The 20,567-nt window shown below is 38.8% G+C and overlaps 1 protein-coding gene across 1 annotated transcript in view; it reads left to right on the forward strand.

Moving 5' to 3' along the window:
* Positions 1 to 16,656, forward strand: part of KLF3 (Kruppel-like factor 3 (basic)) — a 21,437-nt gene extending 4,781 nt beyond the window's left edge. The window contains exons 2-6 of the mRNA XM_009580347.1: positions 2,119 to 2,215; positions 9,083 to 9,578; positions 10,078 to 10,228; positions 14,778 to 14,938; positions 16,117 to 16,656. Coding sequence (XP_009578642.1) covers positions 2,159 to 2,215; positions 9,083 to 9,578; positions 10,078 to 10,228; positions 14,778 to 14,938; positions 16,117 to 16,298 — 1,047 coding nt within the window. The 5' untranslated portion in view covers positions 2,119 to 2,158 and the 3' untranslated portion in view covers positions 16,299 to 16,656. The remainder of the gene's footprint in view (positions 1 to 2,118; positions 2,216 to 9,082; positions 9,579 to 10,077; positions 10,229 to 14,777; positions 14,939 to 16,116) is intronic.
* The last annotated feature ends 3,911 nt before the right edge of the window (positions 16,657 to 20,567 follow it).

The raw sequence follows: 20,567 nt of genomic DNA on the forward strand, positions 1-20,567 counted from the left end.
TTTCTCTCTTTCCTTACCTCTCTCCCTCTCCCCTCTTTCTTCCCTTTCCTTCCTTCTTCTTTTTCCTTCCTTCTTTTTCCTTCCTTCTTCTTTTTCCTTCCTTCTTCTCTTTTCTTCTTTCTTTTTTTCTTTCTTTCTTTCTTTCTTCTCTCTCTTCTCCTTCCTTCCTTCCTTCACTAAAGTACAAATTGGTGTGTCATCTATGCACACTAAAACTAAAAATTGAAGGTTTCTGGAAACCTGAAAGCAAGTAGTTCCAAATTCTTATATATGAGGTCTGAGATGCTACATTTTACTGTAAAGATTTTTTATGTCTAGAAGTATAACTTTTTTTCTGTTTTCACAATGCATATATATGTGGGAACATGTGTGAGTGATGCATAGATACACATATATTTAATGCATAGATACGAGGATATATTTGTGGGAAGGCAGTCTTCTGAAACGTTAGTTCTAGCTATGTGAAATGTTAAAAACCTGAAAAAGATAACCGTTCAAAGAAAAATAGTATAGTTAATAACCTTCGCACAAACATACTTAAAGTATTTACAAAATTATCACAACTTTTAGCAAATAGTGCCATCTTACACAGCTGCTTCTAAAATAAAACTACATGTTAAGTTTAAACTGGAAATTGCATTGAGCTGCTATATTTGTTTGGTTTGGGTTTTTTGTTTGTTTTGTCAGGCCTTTGACTTTTGTAAGAAGAATTATGAAGATTTGTTTCCGTTATTCAAAATGTACACTGTTGTAATGTATTTCCAGAAGTCTTTAAACTTTATTCATATACCTGAATTATTAATGATAGACTTGTAACAACTTATGCCATCTTTCTCTGGAAGCTCTTAACAAATTTTTATCTATAAACACACGTGATAGTTAATTGCAAGATTGTTCATTAGTGTAGGCTTATTAGAATTGTTTTAATTTGAGCAGGTACATCGTAAAATTTTCATTTAAATTTCTGGGAGAATTTTCCAGCCCCAACTACAAATCTGTTGTTGAGCCTTTAGCCTACTTCCGCAGGGTGAAATTGTCTGGATGGTGTAGTCTGCCTGTATTCGTTTCTTTCCAGTGCCATCTACTGGTCAAAATTGAATTTGTGTAATTTTTTTTTTCATCGCATCTTAATAGAGGTCCTGCCACTTCCAAGCAGGGCTGTGCGCCTGCAATGTATGGTCAGAACTTGCTCCTTTAACATCAGTCGTATAATGTATAACCTCAAGTGAGGTCATTGAGAACAACTTTCCTTTGCTTCTCTTGGTTTTTACTCTGTACCCTTATGGCTTACCCCAGAAGAGGTGTCTCCTCCTTTCCTTCCCAGCATCTTTCCAAGTTGACCACGGCAAATGTATGGTATGATAGTTAAGTTATGGCATCCTTTATGCTAAATACTTTATTTCAGGCAGTTTGAGATAAGCTAGAATTGGACAAGTGAGGTTGAACACTCTGTAGAAAAAAACCCTGAAGCTGCACAGAATACAACTGGATTTTTTGAAGTGCTTTTCTTCTGCACAGTTAGCACAAATTGTGGTGGAATTGTCGCTAAATCTATTATCTCAGGGAAATAACTGATGTATTTTTTTATGTTAAGTCATTGCAGCACGTTGAATGTTAGCTCTCCAAATTAGTCCTGGATTTTAATCTTTTTTTTTGCATTGATTTCAATATCACTGTACATGAAAGCTTCAACTTTTCTCTCGGGACAAGAGATAATCCTCTTCAGAATCAGTTCACTGTATTATCAGCTAAACAAGATTATTCTGAAGTTATAATGCTGATGAGAAATGCATAGTCTAAACTGTGATGTGTTTCCACACTAATGACAGCCAATGAAAGTGACAATTCTGTGATCTTGGTATGCTGACATGCACAATAAAAATTCTAACTAACTTTTGTTAAAGTGAGCAGATGTCCCTTTGTTTCAATAGCAATTAGGAAAGAATAAACTTAGAATAACTGAGATATTTAAATGAAGCCCAGTCAAATATTTAAGAAGCTATGTTAGAGATGGATAAATACTCACATTAATCTGACAAAATAGTAAGTTTTTTACAGTTCAGAAAGTTGATTACGGGGTTTCCTGCTGCTTTCTAACACCTTGTCTTTCCCCTGCAGGCCAGGACATCAGAGGCATCAGAACAGGTGAATAAAAAAGATGCTAATGTTTGACCCAGTCCCTATCAAGCAAGAAGCCATGGAGCCTGTTTCAGTGGTAAGATCTTTAAAATATTTCAGCCTTTGTGATAACTCTATAGTTTTTCCATCTTCAAATTCATACCAGGTTTTCTCTAAGCTTTGGACTAGCCTAGGAAAGGCTAGTGAAGTTCTATTTTGGTTTTAGGGCAATCAAATTTACATTCTAGGAAAACTTTTTGTGTGGTTTATGAATTTATTGCCCCTAAATGACCTGCCCCTGCACCTCTGCTGGTGCTCCCATCCCCAGAGCAGAGGAGAGAACATCCAAGTGCTCTTCAGCCACTGCAGTGCAAATATGATCTCTGTAGCTCATGCTGCTGATGGAGGTGGGTTGAAATTAAGTTTCCAGACTTCACAGTGAAGCGTCAAGGGCCTGTGGTTTTAATGTTACACCTTTGAAGTAAATGAACAGCTGCTCACTGTCCCGTTTTCTGCTTCTCTCTTGGTCTTGAAAACATGTGCCTGGGGCTAACTCTGCATTCTAAACAGCAGAAAATTAATCCTGTCTTTTTGCTGGGTAAGCCAGGTGCATTGTCTTGCCATGTGAACAGATGAGAACCAGGGTAGGGGAGGAGGAATGGGGAAAAATGGGGAAGGGGAGACTTGACTTTTCGATTGGGTTAATTCTCTGTCAACTTGGTGATCTCAGAGAAGAGTCTGATAAGCAAGAGCAGCAGGAACGGGTAGCTGGGAGAGGGATAATGGGAATTGTGATGATTTAGGCTGCCGGGAAAATGTGGCCTTAAGAAGCAGCTTCATGTATACTTCACCTATTCATCTGCAGGCTGCTGCTGAAAGGGAAGGTTCAGGCTTTTCTCCCCCCTTTCCAGCTTTGTGTCTCCTTTGTATGACATGAAGTAATTGTGTGGCCACAGAATGATTTGGATCCTTTGGATCAGCCCATGCAATGGTCAGAATTGCTACCAACCAAAAATACCCTTATTTTTTGGTCAGATCAGGAAGCTGATCTGACTCATTCTGCAGCTGCTCAATGCTAGAGCAAGGGGAGGGGGGAGGACGAGGGAACGGGACCCGCAAGAAGATCAGATTAAGTGTAACATGAAACCACACCCTTAGAAAGGCTGATCAATTAAAAGGGTGAAGTCAGTGTGCATAAATTAGAGTGCATTAAACTCATGCTCTGAGTGGCATCTTTCAGTGAAAAGTTTGCTTCCTGTTTTATTCAAAATGTAGAATAATTGTCATTAATTTAAATGCATCTGTAAGCAGTCTGATTTCTTCAGTGTATTAGTAACACTTTTTGAGAGTTAAGTTTACATGCATTTTAAAATTACAGTTTGACTTTCATGGGGTTTAAAACGACTGATCTATCATTGTGTAAGTATGTGAGGGTGTAAGTATGACAAATTCCAGTATTTGGGTCAAGAAAGAACCTTAGTATTGTCCAGTCTGTCTGTCACTTCAATCACAGTTATTGCATAACCTTATTAAGATTAGTGGTGATTATCTACGATTATCTAAGGATATCTAATGGTGTCCATCAAAGGCAGAAAATGGGCCACTTTTACAATAAAAGTGTCATTACAGAATAACAGAAAATCACTATAGAGACACTGTGGGCTGTCTTCTGTACACATCTGCTTTCATCTCCCAAGGAAGGTTCTGCAGTGGTTTGGGATGATGCACATGAGAGACACAGGATCCTGCCTCAGACAGCTGTGTGCTTCTGCAACATGGACAGGGTCAGTCCCTCAGCAGGCTGACGAGGAGAGGAGTGAGCTGTCTTCCTCAGATTGGCAGATGAAGGAAAAACTGCAATGGAAAGAGCAAGGGAGCATTTCTGAGCCAAGTGCATTTCAAGACTGTAGTTCCAGATGTTGCTTATTCTATACCGCGTGCTCCTTGCAGAGGTGTGGTACCTTCCATGCATTGGACCTCTGGAGTCATCTTGGGTGTTCTTATAACTCGGTGTCATCACTCTGACCAGCTGTTAGAGACTATACAGAGCATTTTACCAAATCTGTATGCTTTCCTTTTCATTACTGAATAATGCAAAAAAAAAAGCAGGAAAGGAAAAGCAGAAAGTCCAGAGGAAGGGACATTTTTTGAGAGAGGTTCCCCTCATGGACATTACTCTGGTTTCCCTGGGGCTGAGGAGTGTGTGTGTTTCAGCTTCTGTACACACACACACTGTTTAGCCCCAAGCCCTCGAGGTCCTGGCTTCCCCAGAGCTTCTTGGTCTTGTGGTGTCCTTGGAGCCCTGCCGTCACAGCTCCCAGCAGAAACTGCTCTGGAGGCACCTCTAAAGGGAGGAATCGTGGTATGGAGAGAACATAGGAAAGGATAGCAGCCACTGAGTGTGTTAGTTTTCCTGACCTTCTTTTGAGAAGGTGGAAGGAGAGAGAAACTGTTAGTGTGATGTTTTGGAGGTGCTGAGTATAGCATTCAGTTCACTGTGGGCAGACATAACTCAGAATTCTTAAATCAGGATTTATTTGTATTGTATCTGTCATTCTGATAGTATCATTGGAGGCCAAACTAAATGAAGCCCCTTGGGAGTTATTCGTTATTTTACCTGAACATACACTGTCTGTAGGTATAAAGTCTGTCTTTAAAAAATCCCATCAGTTGGGGTGAGAGAAGGAAACAAATTATGGTTTTGACACCACTGTATTTCAGGGGGTGTGGCTGGAAGGATTAACTATACTTCTCAGATGACTGAAGCTCACATCCACAGTATTTCATCACTCTACCAACAGCTCATGCTATTTATTGAATTGAATTATTGAACACATGTTATGATAGTTCTTAATGAACTAGTGACAAAGTCATCTGAGTCCTACCTAAATATTTGCTGTGAGAACTTTTTAAACATTTGGACAAATACCAGTGACTGTTTAGTGAAAGAAGTTGCTTTTTTATGTGTTCCCGTCTTTCTTTGAATTGGAATAAACGGTTTTTCTCTGCCCTTCCATCTGTCCCAAAACTACTTGTTTCACCCATTTTTAAAGATAGCTATGTGCTACATGAGGGGTTGAGGTCTTAAGCAGTGTATTGGAATACAAATTTCATGTGGTGAGAATGCTTTTTCGTGTCTTAGCTACTGTTTGGATTCAATCCCGTTCATCATCTTACGTGATACTGATTTGACAAATAGTATAAGTAGGTTCTTCACCTGTTTCTGTTTTTCCAACGGGCTGGCTAAATTTTTGAGTTAAATTCATATGGTTATGTAGTTTATAAAAGACTTGGTGAATTGCTTCAAAATCTGCTCGCCTGTAAAACAAAAAAGATGTTTCACTGTGGCAGTATAACAGAATTTAGCAAATTATATCAGATTAGTGCTTGATAATGTTCCCTTTGGAAGCAGCAGTCTTCTGGGTGGTGATAGGTGTGCTTGTGATGTATTTGGCCAGTCTTTATTCTTGATAGATTGTCAAGAGGAAAAGCATGGTGATTCTCCTTTTGGATTTATTGATTTAATTGTATGAGCCATATGGATATGACTCAAAAATATTAGAAGTTCCTTTGATTTATTTTCCAGTTTCTTTGTGGCTTCAGTGCTCTGGGCTTTATTATGGACAAACAGCAAGGAAAGGTAAATTAATTGCTTTGTAAGGCTCAAAGAGGGAAAGTGATGATGTCAAACAAAAAAGAGCTAGATAGAGACTGTAAAGGAATATATGTTGAAATACAATCCTGCATCTTTATAGTGATATGCTGTAATGACATACTATTCTGCACAGGGATGTTTAGGAAAGCAGAATTTACAGGAAAGTGTGAATTTGTTGGGTGTTTTTCAATCCAAGTCAGACCAAATTCCTACATACACTGTTAATTCCCACAGTAGGAATCCAAGGAAAATGTATCAGCTTAAATATTTTAGGCAAACAGAGCAATGATACATAATTTTCCATTGTTCCACCAGAGTACTTTGCATAAGTTCTAGGACAGGTGAGAAAAGACTGCTCTTGGAGGCTATGAAGTACACTCCTGCTTTCTGCAGTTGGTGGCATTTAGAAAGCCAAACAGTGGTAGTGGGGCTTTTTTTTTGTTTGCTATTGCTAATGCTCCCTATTTACAGAGAGAGACTGTGAAATCTTCCTTACTCTCCCATGCCATATCTCCCAAGGGGTGCTGTCCGCTTCCCCGGCAAAGAAAGGGAAAGTGACTTACCAAATGTGAAAGCAGTGGTTCATATCAACCTAATGGCAATTGCTGTGTCCCAGGGAGCTAGAAACTGAAACTTTGCTGTGCTGAAAGATACAGGAAGCTTAACTTCAGAACCAGGAGATAGATCTGAGTGTGACTTACTCCAAACGAACAGGGTTTCAACCACACTTCGTTGATAGTGAAGCAAAAGTTTCCCACCAAACAGTGTCTGATTGACAGCAGATACTCTCCTTTGCATTGTTCTAGCATCCTTCTCAACTTTTTCACCCTTTTTCTTCCCAATACAGATAATTTGTCGCACCACATTTTTCTGTCACAACTTTATCTGCAGTTCAGATAGAAACATAGCAATTAAAATCGCAGAAGGAAGAAAAGTTCAGCTTCCCCAAACTGCCGGAAAAAATAGCGGATATTAAATCTGTGCCAGCTTAATTACAACAATGAAAACCTTCTATGCAAAATAATGCAAGGCATATGGGGTAAAATACCAAGTCCCTAAAATAATCACTTCTTAAAGACATCATTATTTTCTTCCTAATTCTTGCTTGTCTGAATATATTTTATTTAACTTTTCCAGTTTACAGTTCTCTGCACAACATTTTAATAGTTCGGTATTTTTTCAACACACACCTGGTGTTACTTGAAGAGTTGAAAGAGGGTAACTGTTTAGATAGAAAGGTTACAGCTTGGAGATGCTTCGTTCTTTAATAGACTTGTTGACTGAAAACATTCCCTAAGATTTAAACTGCATAGTCTTTTTCCTTTCTAGTATTCTTGCAATGGAAGAAATGTTCGTAGGTGGTGACCTTGTGATCATCCCTGAGAAACTTGCAGCACTGTAAATGCACTGATGCTTAATGGTGGAACATTCACAGTTTGTTGAAGCTGAGTAGACTTTGTACTGTAAACCAATAACAACAATTTTAACAGAAGTACTTAATCTCTCTTATGTGTTTAAATTCTGAATTTTTGCCCATAATGTTATCAGATCTAGTAGATATTAAATACTGTTAAATATTAAACTCTATCAATATTCAGTGGCCTTCATCACTTAGGATGCTAATAATTTTGTCACTTGGCTCAACAGTGGTGGCAAATCTGCAGAACTTGTTTTAGCCAGCACTGCTTGCAGTAATGGCATTTTAATAGAATTCTGAGGAACCAATTACCATCGAAGATTAACGTTTTTATAGATTGAATTTGTAAGAATAGTCATGAAGAGAATAAATAACATTTCAGAGGGTTTAATGTAATATTTACTGTTTGAAGATTAAATCACCATTGTGTATGCTGCTTTATTTGAGTATTTTATGGAATAGGTGACTCAGCTTTGTTGTTTTGTCACAGTGCTATAAATGCAGCAGGAGAATTTAGTATTTTCTAAACTCACTGTTTCAAACAGTAACTGAAAAGAAGAAAAATACATTTGTGTCATTTTGCAAAAATACTTTTAGTTAACGTTGAGATTCAAAATCAACTAACTGTCCCTCACGGGGAAGACAGAGATAAGAAACCGGGAAGATGTATTGCTAGAAGTTTTCACCCCAAGAAAAAAATAATTGAAATGTCATGGAAATTATTGTATAAAAATACAATAGTTTTATACTTCTAATCTGTTTCACTTTCTACCATTTTGAACATTTTTTTAATCCCACTCATCAAAGTCTTTTTGGTGCCAAAGCATTCAGCAGTTTTTTAATATTAGTGTGAAACTGCTTAGCCTTAATGTGAAGCTTTACTTCCTAGAATTCAAAGATAGCATTTTATTTCAAAAAATTTACAATATCTAAGGGCTAAACAACGGTGTGGATAGCATTTTCTGTGTCTATCTGCTATGTTAGAACACCACATCGGTTTCCATTTTAAGTCATCTGTTAGTAAACAACCTCAGTTTTCAACACTTTTTAAATGCAAAATTGATCTGGATAGTTGTTTAATAATACTATACTCTGTGTTAATACTTCTTCTGTTACAAAAATTATTTCCACTAAAATGTGGAGATCGTCATGTAGGTCAAGATTAGCTTTGGGGTTTATATGATCTTGTAATGAGAACTGCTAGCTACCACTAACAGGAATATTCTTCCAACACGGCAAATTTTTATCCTTGTACTGGTTTTCCAAAATCAGACTGGCTAGTTAGCTTCTTTATTTCTCAAAAACAAAAGGTTTAGAATTTACCTTTTGCACTCTTAAGTTTCTCACCCATTGCTTATATAGTTCAGCTGTGTATTTTTTATTGCTTGTAGGGTTCAGATACGTAATTTCTTGCTTTAGTGATGGTCGTTTTCCAATTACTTAAGCAGTTGATTGGGACCCATTACTTGCAATTCTAAGTCCAGTTTAACTCCCCTCTTGCTTGACTTCATGTTCCTCAGTATATAGTTATATGCTGGGCATAGCACCATGTATCTCCCAGGTCAGTTAAGTAGTGTGCAGCTTAGTGTATGAAAAGCAGTTTTTAAGGGAGAAAAAGAGTTGAATAAGCCCTGAGGATTTGTTTTTGTCATCTGTTTTACATTGCTTCTGAAACAGTTAGTGAATCAGTACTTGAATAACTTCCTTTGTGTGAAATCTTAGGCTTTATTTAATTCACTTTTATTTAGAAAGTACATTAAAGTGCTTTCTTGAAACTTTTTCATTTTGCCTCAGTTTTTCATTTTGCCTCAGCCTTTCTTTTTCAGCAGTAATTGTGTGTGTGTTGATTTATTACTTGATTTTCTTTATTTTTTTTCTGCTCCTCCTGACAGTCATACCCATCCAATTACATGGACCAAATGAAGCCAAACAAATACAGCGTCATTTATTCTACACCGAGTATGTTGCACAATAAATTCTACTCAAACCCCGAAGGACTATCAAATGGAATCCAGATGGAGCCAGTAGACCTTACAGTGAACAAACGGAGCTCACCACCTTCAACTGGAAGTTCTCCTTCGCCCCTAAAATTTCAGACTGTGCATAGGAGAACTTCACCTGGATTGACTCTGTCCTCACCCAGCTCACCTCTCAGTAAATTCACACCGTCACCCCCAGGAGTACAGCCTATCTCCATGCCAATAACAATCCCACCTGTAATGGCCGCTGCTCTTTCACGCCACGGACTGAGAAGCCCTGGAATACTCCCAGTTATACAGCCTGTTGTGGTCCAGCCAGTTCCTTTTATGTATGCTCCCCATCTTCAGCAGCCCATCATGGTGTCCACAGTTCTTGCAGATGAGATGGAAACACCAAGTAGCATGCAAGGTTGGTGTTGTCAGAGGTTCTTTTTTATGCCGTCTCGTCCTGGGAAAATAACTGTATATCGAAGCACTTTTTTGTGTGTTTTTTGCATTTTAGGAAATGAAACATAATTCCTGTTCTTCTAAAATACACAGGCATAGAATTTACTGTGTAAATATTTTACCAAACACACCGAGGTCATATTCTGTTCTGATTTATACCTGCGTAAAGCTGTTTATCTACTGAAATTTGGACTGATAAAATTGTTGGACTGGTGAAAATGAATAGACTAAAACTGGAAGATTTTGTGATTTAGCATAAATTGTTGCACTAAATAGAGAGTTGGGGGGTTTCTTTTGTTTTAACTATAGATTTTTACATACATCTTTTATTACATTTTTTACATACATTTTATTACATTTTACATACATTTTATTACGTTTTTTACATACATTTTTTATTTCCATAACACTCCATAACACTCATATGTGTTGCCTTCCCTTTCCTACCCTCCCCCATACAGTGCCTGTCATTGAGTCTTACGAGAAGCCTGCACTGAAGAAAACAATCAAAGTAGAGCCAGGAAGTGAACCATCGAAGACTGATTTCTATCCTGAACAAATGTCACCTCCAGTGATGACCTCATTGTCTCCCCAGCAAGTAATGTTGCAAGAGTAAGTAGCTAACAGTAGTCCCAAGACCAGCAGAAAAATGAAAAGCAGTTCATTGCAGCAGTTACCAATTTTGAGGAGTGGGAGGTAGTGTTGCTGTGCTTTAGAACGTGATAAAATACAGAAAAACATCCTTCCCGCCCACTGCCACTGTGAGATGTGATATCAACTTTTTTTTTCCCTCTTTAGCAATACAGGAGTTGATACGTATTTATGCATCATAACCACATAGATCTGCCATTTATATAATGCATTTCTATAGTAATGCTAGTCCCAATCCTACAACTTACTGAAAGTAGGACTCTCAATAAGCCAGTGATACCTGTTTATGTAAAACCAGCAGCAAACTGGAAAGATACTGTAAAGACATTCCGTACTGATCTCTGTGTTTATGTTACCTAAAATACCTTTCTTTAAAAAGATTCTTGTGACTTTCTTTTCTTGGAGGACTTCTTTGTCTTTTAGAAACTTTTGGCTGCTTGATGGAAAGAATCCCCTCAAGCCTACAAGTTCTGTATATATCCAATGAAATTCCATGTTTACCTGAGGCCATTGTTCCGTGGGTGGTTTTTTTGGCAGCTCAAGTAGTTCCTGAAGCTCACGTTCCTCCCAGCCACTTGTTTCCACCCCACTACAAACTCATTGTGCTGGTACAACTGTTACTGGGGCCACTGCATGAACTGGATCACGGATCTAATTGGGTTTAAAACAGTCCTGTTTGCAGAAGGCAGAGCAAGGGCTAGAAAGAAGTGAGGTCTGGGGCAGAAACTTTTTAATTGGAAATACTAAAAATGGCTCAGGAAGTACCTGAGGACCTGTGGGGACCCTTCCATTTCCCATTTTCCTAGGGAAAATTCTGTCAACTTACCAAAATCATGGAATGACCCGGGGCCCAGCTCATCCTTCAGCAGGCAGTGCTCTGGGCAGGCATGCAGGCTGCCAGCATGGCTCTGGCAGGAGCTGAAGTTGGGAACTGAGCTGGGCTCACAGCTGAGCCTTAGAATCCATTTCTGCCCTTTCTTCCTGCTCACCTCACCCTCTGAGCAGTTGTACGAGACCTCATCTCCTGGGGTGGCAAAGAAGGGCTCCAAGCCAGACTCCCAAAACCAGTATGTGAGTGCGGCGTGATTCAGAAGGAGAGAGAAAGCATGGTACAGACGGTCGTCTGCATTTCCTTCAGAAGGCAGCCTCTTCTTCCTGCTCACAACCGTTCCCAGGTTAGGGTTAGAAGGCATACTGCGGCTCCAGGGCTAACTACATTTTGCACAGCCTTCTTGTGGGCACTCCTCCTCATTTTCAAGTCTCTAACCAGCTTAGATGCCGCTTCTAGACTGCAGGCTCTTTGCAATTAAGTAGTTGTCAGCTAGCTTTTATAAACTATATGCTGTTTGTTTAGAAATAACCTTACACGTTTTATTATAATAAACATATAAAAAATAGTAAATATCTGTGTTTACTAGGTGGTTACTTATCTTCATAATGGACCTGACACACAAGGGAGTCAGGTCTGTACGTACTCGGAACTAACTTCTGCTAGGTCAGGACTATCAAATGGTTCAGTTTACTTTTGGTCTTTGTTAGGACTCTTTAACAAGGGCAAACCAGTAAGTGCTGTTCCTGGCTGATACCACACCCTTCCTCCAGGGCTGAGGCTTCTGCAGACTTGTCACCTGCATTAGTAATTTGCATTAATTATTCCCCAATAAGTCCAGTTTCCACAGGAAACCCATCTGCTGAGCAAAGAATATAAAATTTGGTATAACCTGTAGGTAGCATTGTTACAAAAAACATTTGAATAGTCCCTGTTTCCAAAGCATCTCCTCTGCTTGCCCTTGCAGAGCATTATATTTGTGGAGAGCCTGTCCTCACATTGTAATGGCTTAAATTGCTTCCCAGCTTTCCTGTAGAGCTGCAGTTCTTGTCGTTCCTAAAGCCAGCCCTTTCATGTTCACATTCTGCTGTATCCGCAACAAGAAGTTTGTAAATGGTAGTTTTTATCTTTTTATCATTTAAAAAAATACATAGACAAACCACACAAGTTACAAGATGAGAGACCTAGACCTTTATAAAATTTTCTGTTCTCTCACAGCTTCATCAGCTTCTCTCTCTGCATTATGAGCTATAGTTAGGCAATGATTTTTTATCGTTTTTCATAGGTTCCAACTGCCCAAAGTGCACTGTTTAGACACATAAGCTACATTAAAGGGGCATAGGAGACCTTCAGTCTCACTTTTAAGTGACTGATTTTGCTTTAGTGTTAGTTTTTGGCATACACATTATATATATATGTAATGTTGGTGGATTTCAGTAGGGATTGCTGGACTTTCTAATATGTCTGATAATTGACATAACTATGCAGTTATTTCTAAAATCAAACTTGAGGTAATAATCTCTGACCAAATATAAGAAGCCTCATTAACATTGTATTTTCTTGCGAGTGCAAGTGTCAGAGTCTAACTCACGCTGTCAACATAGTGTGGTCTGTTGGTAAAGAAGGAGAAAAAGCTGTTGAAATTGTAACATGATTTTTGGAAGATGCTCTTACCTATTAAAGAATGATGCTTAAATGATTAGACTTAATGTGAATTTGTATCTGGTTGTGTAAGAGGGAATGAAAGAATTAGGGCTGTGCTTTTATTATTGGCACTTACTTAATATTTACCTCTGATTTTTGACACCGCCTTAACCATTTTTTAAAACTGCCACACCCTATGTGATTATTGATAACATGCTATAGTCTTGCCCGCCTCCTTTCCTCTAAAGGGAAAATGAGACAGAGACGAATTCTCAGCACTTTATTTACATGATCTTAGATTGAAAGCCATCACAAACGGTGATGGTACAGCCAATATCCTTTCTCTCCCTTTTTCCAGATGTTACCATGTGCAGGACTAGCCTTCACGCATAGGGATTTAAACCAAATTTGCTTGCTGTCCTAAGCCAGAGCTTCTCCAAAAAGACTAGTATGCAACAGCATTAAAACTGAGCGTTGCTTTAGAGAAGCATTTCTTTGGAAGGTAAAAGCCTGCCTTTCTTATTTGAGAGTATGTACATCTGTGTCTAACATCACCATCTGAGGTTTCCTGCCATTACAACATTTTTAGCTAGGTTTAATGTGCACTTGAAGAGTACATCACTCAACAGCCACGGAAACACCCAAGAAAGAGAATTTGGTTCCCAATTTCAAGCTTGTAACTCTAATAGGAGAATTAATAACAGAATTAAACTTTACCCACATCAGTAATTCCTATCCTGCTGCTGTGGAGAGTAATAGAAAATTTTTTTCTCGTTAAACCACACACAAGATTTTCTTTGCTATGCCTGATAAGTCTTTTTTTATTTGGTGTTAACCAAAGGACCTTTAGCACGTGCCCTTTATTTTGCTGAGAGAAGTAGGTATTCAGTGTTTCTGAAAATTAGGCCCTAAAGGAACTTGGTTTAAGTAACTAATATAACCTAGTGTTATAAAATGTAATTTGATCAGTAAAGAAATGCGAAATACAGTAACTGAGAAAAGACAGGAGTTCTAGAAAGCTTGCTTCTGTCACATGGAGGAGCTGGTTTTGCAACAAGGAATGCTATATATAATGCACATTATATACTAAGTTTTAGTTAAAAGCTAAAAAATACATTAAAAGCACTGATAATCAATCTGGTAGCGGTTGAAAAATGCAACTTCGTGAGGTTGCAAGATTGATGAACATACTTCCTTTTCTAACATTGACATGGAAGAAAGAGTCAAGGTTGTCCCCAATTCTACAGTAGGGGTGTTGTTCAAACGTAAATAGCCACAGTCAATGACACCTTTCAAGAAGTTCGATGTGTTTTCACATGCATGAGTGTTTGTGGTTTTGTTTGTTACAGAAGTCCGTATGTAGTTAGTATATGTCTCACCTGCACTGTACCTGTGGGCTTCAAAAGCAAAAAATGATGTTTATGAAGGCGGAGGGGCAACTTCAGACATCCTGTGGGTGTGCCACACAGGCTAAACTCTGCTTTTAGGAACTGACGTCAGTGGTGTAGGGAGGCCGCACCCTCTTGCCAGCACCAAACAGGAAATTCTTAATTACTCTCTAAAGGAGTGGCTGGAACAATAAAGATTGAGTTCTGCTTTGAAACCCTAAAGATACAATTTCTTTAATAATATGGAATAGCTGTTTCCAATTACAAGCAAATTAGTTACATTTGAAGGAAGAAGAAAAATTTTCAACAAATACAAGAGAAGTTCACTATGAGCTCAGAGTTTGAGAAATCTGGGTTTGGCTGAAAAACAGGAATTTGAAGGGGGTTTTTCCTTTGTAAGTTTAAAAAAAGCTAGGGAGTAGTAAAAATGGCTACATCATGTCACAAAGTGAGTAAACATTGAAAAATATTACTGCTAGAATACACGAAATTTGCTAAACCCTCTTGAATTTTTCGACATGCATGTAATGTTGTTCTTTCTGCCAAGAGACAGAGTGGTAGTGAATAAAGGACTCTGTCATGAATCATATTAGCTGAGGTTTGCTATGCTAAATGTTTCTCATTTTTAACATTCAGTTTGACTTTGCAGGAATCACCCTTCAGTTATAGTTCAGCCAGGAAAAAGACCTTTACCTGTGGAATCTCCGGACACGCAAAGAAAACGCAGAATACATCGTTGTGATTATGAAGGTTGCAACAAAGTCTACACTAAAAGCTCCCATCTGAAAGCTCACAGAAGAACCCATACAGGTTTGAGCACTGCTATGCTTTTCTTTTATCAAGTCTATGGTAAAATAGTAGACTAAGCTTTTAGTTTGCGCTAATGGCCAGGTGGCCACAGGTGTAAATAACAAAATGACAGAAGTTAGATCCGGCATTGTTCTGAACATAATTATAGGCTGAGCAAAAGACAGAGGATGTAGGAGGAAAAACTCACAAGAGACTGTAAGCCAAAGCAGGATCACAGTGTATGCTGGTATGCTTTACATTCACTGGCTCTTCGCTCATTTTCTGTCCAGTTGCTTGCAGATTACACATTCTGCACACCCTGTAAACACCAAATCAGTTCAAATTGCACTACCTCACCTCTTACATCACTGTTAAATTTGACTGAGACTTCCATGGGAGTAGCCCATTTGCAAAAGTCTGGACTGTGTGCCAAATACAAACACATCTGCTTCGTGTGGACGTGCTAACCACTGGTCCGATAGTGCTCTTTCCTGAGTGAATGTTCCAATAAACATATCCCCATCTCGGTTCTCTGCGGAAGTGTTCATCTTGGCACGCTGAATGAATATATGTACCTCCAAGGTTTTTACAAAGATATGGGATGCTTTAGGTAAAATGGAGCCCAGTTCATGTCTTGTCTTGCATATCTATACAAGCCAGCCCTTTACCTGATGGGCAGCACAATCGTGTTAAGGAGAAGGAGGATCACACATTAGAAAATAATGATTGAGAGAGATTTTAAGTTGAGCTACTTGTGACAGTGGTGCCAGTTATTTATACTACAGTAACTTTAAGAGTTCACAACAAGATTTCTACCTGCTGTACCGAATGGTAACACCAGTCCTTTCCCCCAACTAATCTAGAATATGAGGTCCTGATTTTTAAAAATGAACAAATACTTGAACAAATGCTTAAACCTTCACGTTTCTGGGCTTGATAAGACAAAACAAGCGCTAATACGGCAGAGGGAGGAACAGAGAGACAATAAAAAATAAGTTGTGGCAGGAAACAATTTTTTTATCTGTTAACTTTGACTACACAGTTTCTAGCGCAGAGTACTCTGCAGCCCAGTGCTGTTTGGAGGCTTTTTGAGTAAGCATTAAAGTACTTGCTGAAATTTGACAAGGCAAGAGGATCTGTCAAATATTTAACTGACGTGTTTGTGTCTTAAATCCCCACTTCTATGTTTCTTTTTCCAGGTGAAAAACCATACAAATGCACTTGGGAGGGATGCACGTGGAAGTTTGCTCGTTCTGATGAACTAACGCGGCATTTCCGCAAGCATACAGGAATCAAACCTTTTCAGTGCCCAGACTGTGACCGTAGCTTTTCACGTTCGGACCATCTTGCTCTTCACAGAAAACGCCACATGCTAGTCTGAATGTCTTCTGTCCCTGACTCCTGTCACACTTCTTTTTTTTTTTTTTTCACACATGCATTTTAATTTGGATTCAGCTGGTCTGAATCTCTTGAGTTTATACCATTAAAAGCTTACATATGGTCAGTAACAGATGTTATCTAACCCTTCTATGTCCTTGCCACGGGTCAGACCTAAAGAATGTGAACACTTTGTTTTTTTTCTCCTGGGGATGCTAAGCAAACCCTTTCTGCAGACAGTATGTTTAATGTATTCCATTGTGAATAAGGGAATTTGTAAACTAACAGCTTTTGTTGGTTTCTTCATATAATCAATCCAGCATATACTGATAAAGTAGTAAATGTTATTTGAATATCCAAAATGCTAGTCCTTGCCAGAGACTTTTATTTACGTGCCCTGTAAGGGGTACACTCATTTTATGCTCAACAATGCAATGAATGGACTCTCCCAACCGTGTTGATTTCTGCAATATGGTTAATACAACAGTTTTAGAAAGGCACCTGATTCAGAAATCCCCTCTGCCCGAACAGTGAATAACACTGTAGAAATAAATCTAAGCAATATAATTACGTTACAGAAAGATTGAGTCATTTACCCCAGTCAAGAAGAAAAATTGGCAGGAATTTGTCTATACATAATATTGTGCATCTAAACCAATGTCATCTGTCCTCTGTATTATAGTGTAGTATATATACTTGTTTTTATTGCATAAAGCCCCGGTGGATTTGTTAAATGAAGACCTTATGTGACAGTATATGTCTGGTTTCTGTGCAAGTGTATGGATTGAACACACACGGTACGCTGCTATGACATGGCATTAAATGATATTAATAGAAACCTACCACACCTCATTTCAGGGATATAGAGTATCCCTCTACAGTCACTCCCCTACATTTCCTCTACTCTAAATATTTTTTCTCTTTGCTGTGCCTCAGAAAATAGCAATCATTATGTTAAAAATGCTCCGAACTGTATTGTTGCGAGTGAGTGCCACTTTCATATACTACAGTATTTAAAATTATTAATCCACAATGTTTTCATGAGAAGATGGCGTCAGATATGAAGCACTGCTGATGATAAATTGAGTCATATCTCTGTTCTGGATAAAAACGTATACCAAATCATCCATTTGGTAACTCTGATTTGTGACTGGTAGTCTCTCAACGCTAGGTAGACTAAGCTTTCCTGTGGATGTGTCTATTGCATTAAAATACCACATCAGCAAGTCTTAACTCTCATGTCAGTTAGCAAACACAACAGATGATAAACTGAATTCAAGCCACCTGCAGTTGACCCTAGAAATGTTCCTGTCTCTGGAAGCCCGCTGAAAGGAAGGTTTCTGTCTTCATTAGCTGGCAGACTTTATGGCACTGCAAGGAAACAGGAGGTGTTTCTCTAGGCTCTCCCGCACCAGTGCGTTTTTGTTCTTTCCCCTACGTAAGGTAAACGCCATTCCCTGCAAATTAAACATACTGAAGTCAGATTTTCTTTTCTCTTGGAAAAACCCACTGGAAAATGGAGGGGGGAGGGGAGGAGGAGTTTCATAGAACTCTCCAGGAGCAGGCAGGTGGGTATATTTGAGTTTATGGAGTGGGTAGGCTGTGGTTCTACATCCCATGGAGTCTAATGGGAAACAATCTTGCAGACACAAGAGTTTGAGTGCAAAGAGCCTTCCCTTGGTGACGGAGTTTAGCAGCTGTTCTGCTGACATCCACATACCCATAGAATTAGAGAAGGAGAGGATCTGTACTACTTGGAGAAAAACGCTCCTAACAGCGATTGCTGTGAAATGCAAAGTATTGCTCCAGTTGTGTAACAAATCTTGCATGTGGGAATACGGAACCGGCAATTCTATTTAGGGAATAGAGCCCTGAACGTGTGCTCCACAAAGGGGAGAACGGGGATTTGCAAAGTGGGGCTGGGAACCTTGCTGCAACGCTTTTGTGAGGAAGATCCGTATGGTCTGTCACAGCACCATACATCCTCGCCACTTCGCCAGGACTGAGGGAGGTTACACCAGATCTATCTTCTTGTAACTGACCCTCATCTGCTTGTCTATGGAGCTGAAAAACCGGGGGATGAATCGGTCTTTTTTCGATTGGCCGGGTTGTCACTAACATTGAGGAACTTGCAGGGAAGAGAATGATATTGATGAGCAGCTGTTCTAGAATGGGGATTTTTGTTGGATTTTTTTATTTTCAGCAGTAGCAATATGTGGAGTCAGAACTGGCCTCCGTCATTGGGCTCTAGGTTTTAATGGCAGTTCCATAAATGCAGACACGTCACCAACGGAGAGGCTGTGTGGAGCCCCTGTAGCATCAGTCACAACTCTGCTTAGTATCCTGGGATGAAAACAATTCTCCATTATATTCTATGGAAAAAAGCAGATGAGATCCTATAAAAATAAGCAGCTTAATGGCAACTGATCCCATTTTAGCTTAACAAATGCAAATGCATAGAATTTGGGATGTTTAAGGAACATTTCTTTCCAATGTTCTGTTTCTCTTTCAAGGCTTTCACAAAATGTTTTCTTTAATCTTTTTTTTTTTAAACTAGAAATCTAAAATCAAATATCCTAAAGGCAGAACTTCGTTGTAACTAAGAGCTACTTTGGAGAATTTAAGTTATCTACATATTCATTCATTAGCCTGTGTACATTTTTCCTGAAAATACTTATGCTAATAGTGAGGACAAATACAGTGAAGATGCAGTAGAACTTTTAAATATCTTTATCCACGTGCCTTGTGATTTAGGACAACAGAAATTTAAATATTAAATATTTGAGATTATTTCATGCAAATGCCTTGTTTGTAGGATTTTTCACTTGAGTCTGTGGTGTCTTTTTTGTGGAATGTCAAAAAAGTCACAAATACGCTTACATCTTTCAGCTGAAAATGTGAACTGGCATCTTAACTGGCTCATTGACTCATTTTAGCAAACTTTGATTTGAAGGGGTATCTTGTAATTTTTAAATAAACACAACTAAATACTTTTAAAAAGTCAGTCCTTCCATCTTTGCCCTGCAGAGAAGCCAGTTTAGATATAAAGATACCAAACCCTAATCCTGCAGTACATGTATATTTAAAAAAAAACCTTTTTCACTAGCAGTATCTCACTGTGCAGTGTGTAACAGGTAGTAACTTTTACTAAAATGTGCCCGTTTAAGCCATTCGATTATAATGAATTACTAGTTTCTAAGACAATTGCAAAAAGCTAAGCAGGTATTGCTGTGTGTGATTTTGCTTAAATATACACTGCCATTCTGCAGTGACATTTCCAATGCCACAACTTGTCCAAATCTGTTGTTGTCTCTGTCAAGGTTAGCAACACGTAGATGAATACAAATCCTTTCTATAAAAAATTACAAAGCATTTTACGTCTCTTAAGAGGGCTACACGAGTTTTCATTATATTTTACAGATATTAGCACTTTTTTTTAATGTACTTTAAATATTAGAGGGTCAAAATAATCTTTCTGCTTAGCATCTCTCACCTGCAAATACAGCAGGGATATTATATTTACTTTAATACTTGTATAAACTATGCAGAAATTTTTTAATAAAATGTAATATATTTTGTAAGCTAATAAGACTGAATGGGTAATTAAAGGTTTCTAGCGTGCATTACTATAACTTGCAAATATGGAGACATTTTGGTAATCTTTTCTTAATAAAGGTGTGAATGTTGAATGTACTTTCACTGTTTCTACTTTGGTAGTCCAATGGGAATTCAGTAATGACATTTTGTCATGTCAAACTGTGAACATAAATTTGTACTGTACAGTCCTCATACTATATTTAGTATACAATGCATATGTATTATACTTGTTAATAAAACCCTCAGAATATTGTTTGTGGTCATGTCATTATACGCTGTATAACAAAGAGCAATGACACCGGTGGAAGGGTGTATAACAAAGAGCAATGTACAACGCTGTATAACAAAGAGCAATGACACCAGTGGAAGGCCCCGGGGATCCCTGCTGGCTCCAGGCAGCCCCCGGAAGCCCCTGGGTTTTTGGATGGCCCTTCTGCAGCGCCCCCGCACACCTCCCATCTGTACCTGCCCCACGCACGACCGCGGGCAGGAGCGGGCAGGGCAGGAGCGGGCAGGGCAGGAGCGGGCAGCACTGCAGGCGCTGCCTGCGAGCACCGGCACCGCTTCCAGCTCCCGTGCTGTGGAGGAGCTGTGCCCAGCAGTGCACTTAGTGGCAAATTCACAAAAATCGTTTACTCGCTACTAATCAGGGCATTCTAATTAGTCCATTGGCGGG

The sequence above is a fragment of the Fulmarus glacialis genome, unplaced genomic scaffold (genome assembly GCF_000690835.1).
Source record: "Fulmarus glacialis isolate BGI_N327 unplaced genomic scaffold, ASM69083v1 scaffold35316, whole genome shotgun sequence".
In the NCBI taxonomy this organism is placed as follows: domain Eukaryota; kingdom Metazoa; phylum Chordata; class Aves; order Procellariiformes; family Procellariidae; genus Fulmarus; species Fulmarus glacialis.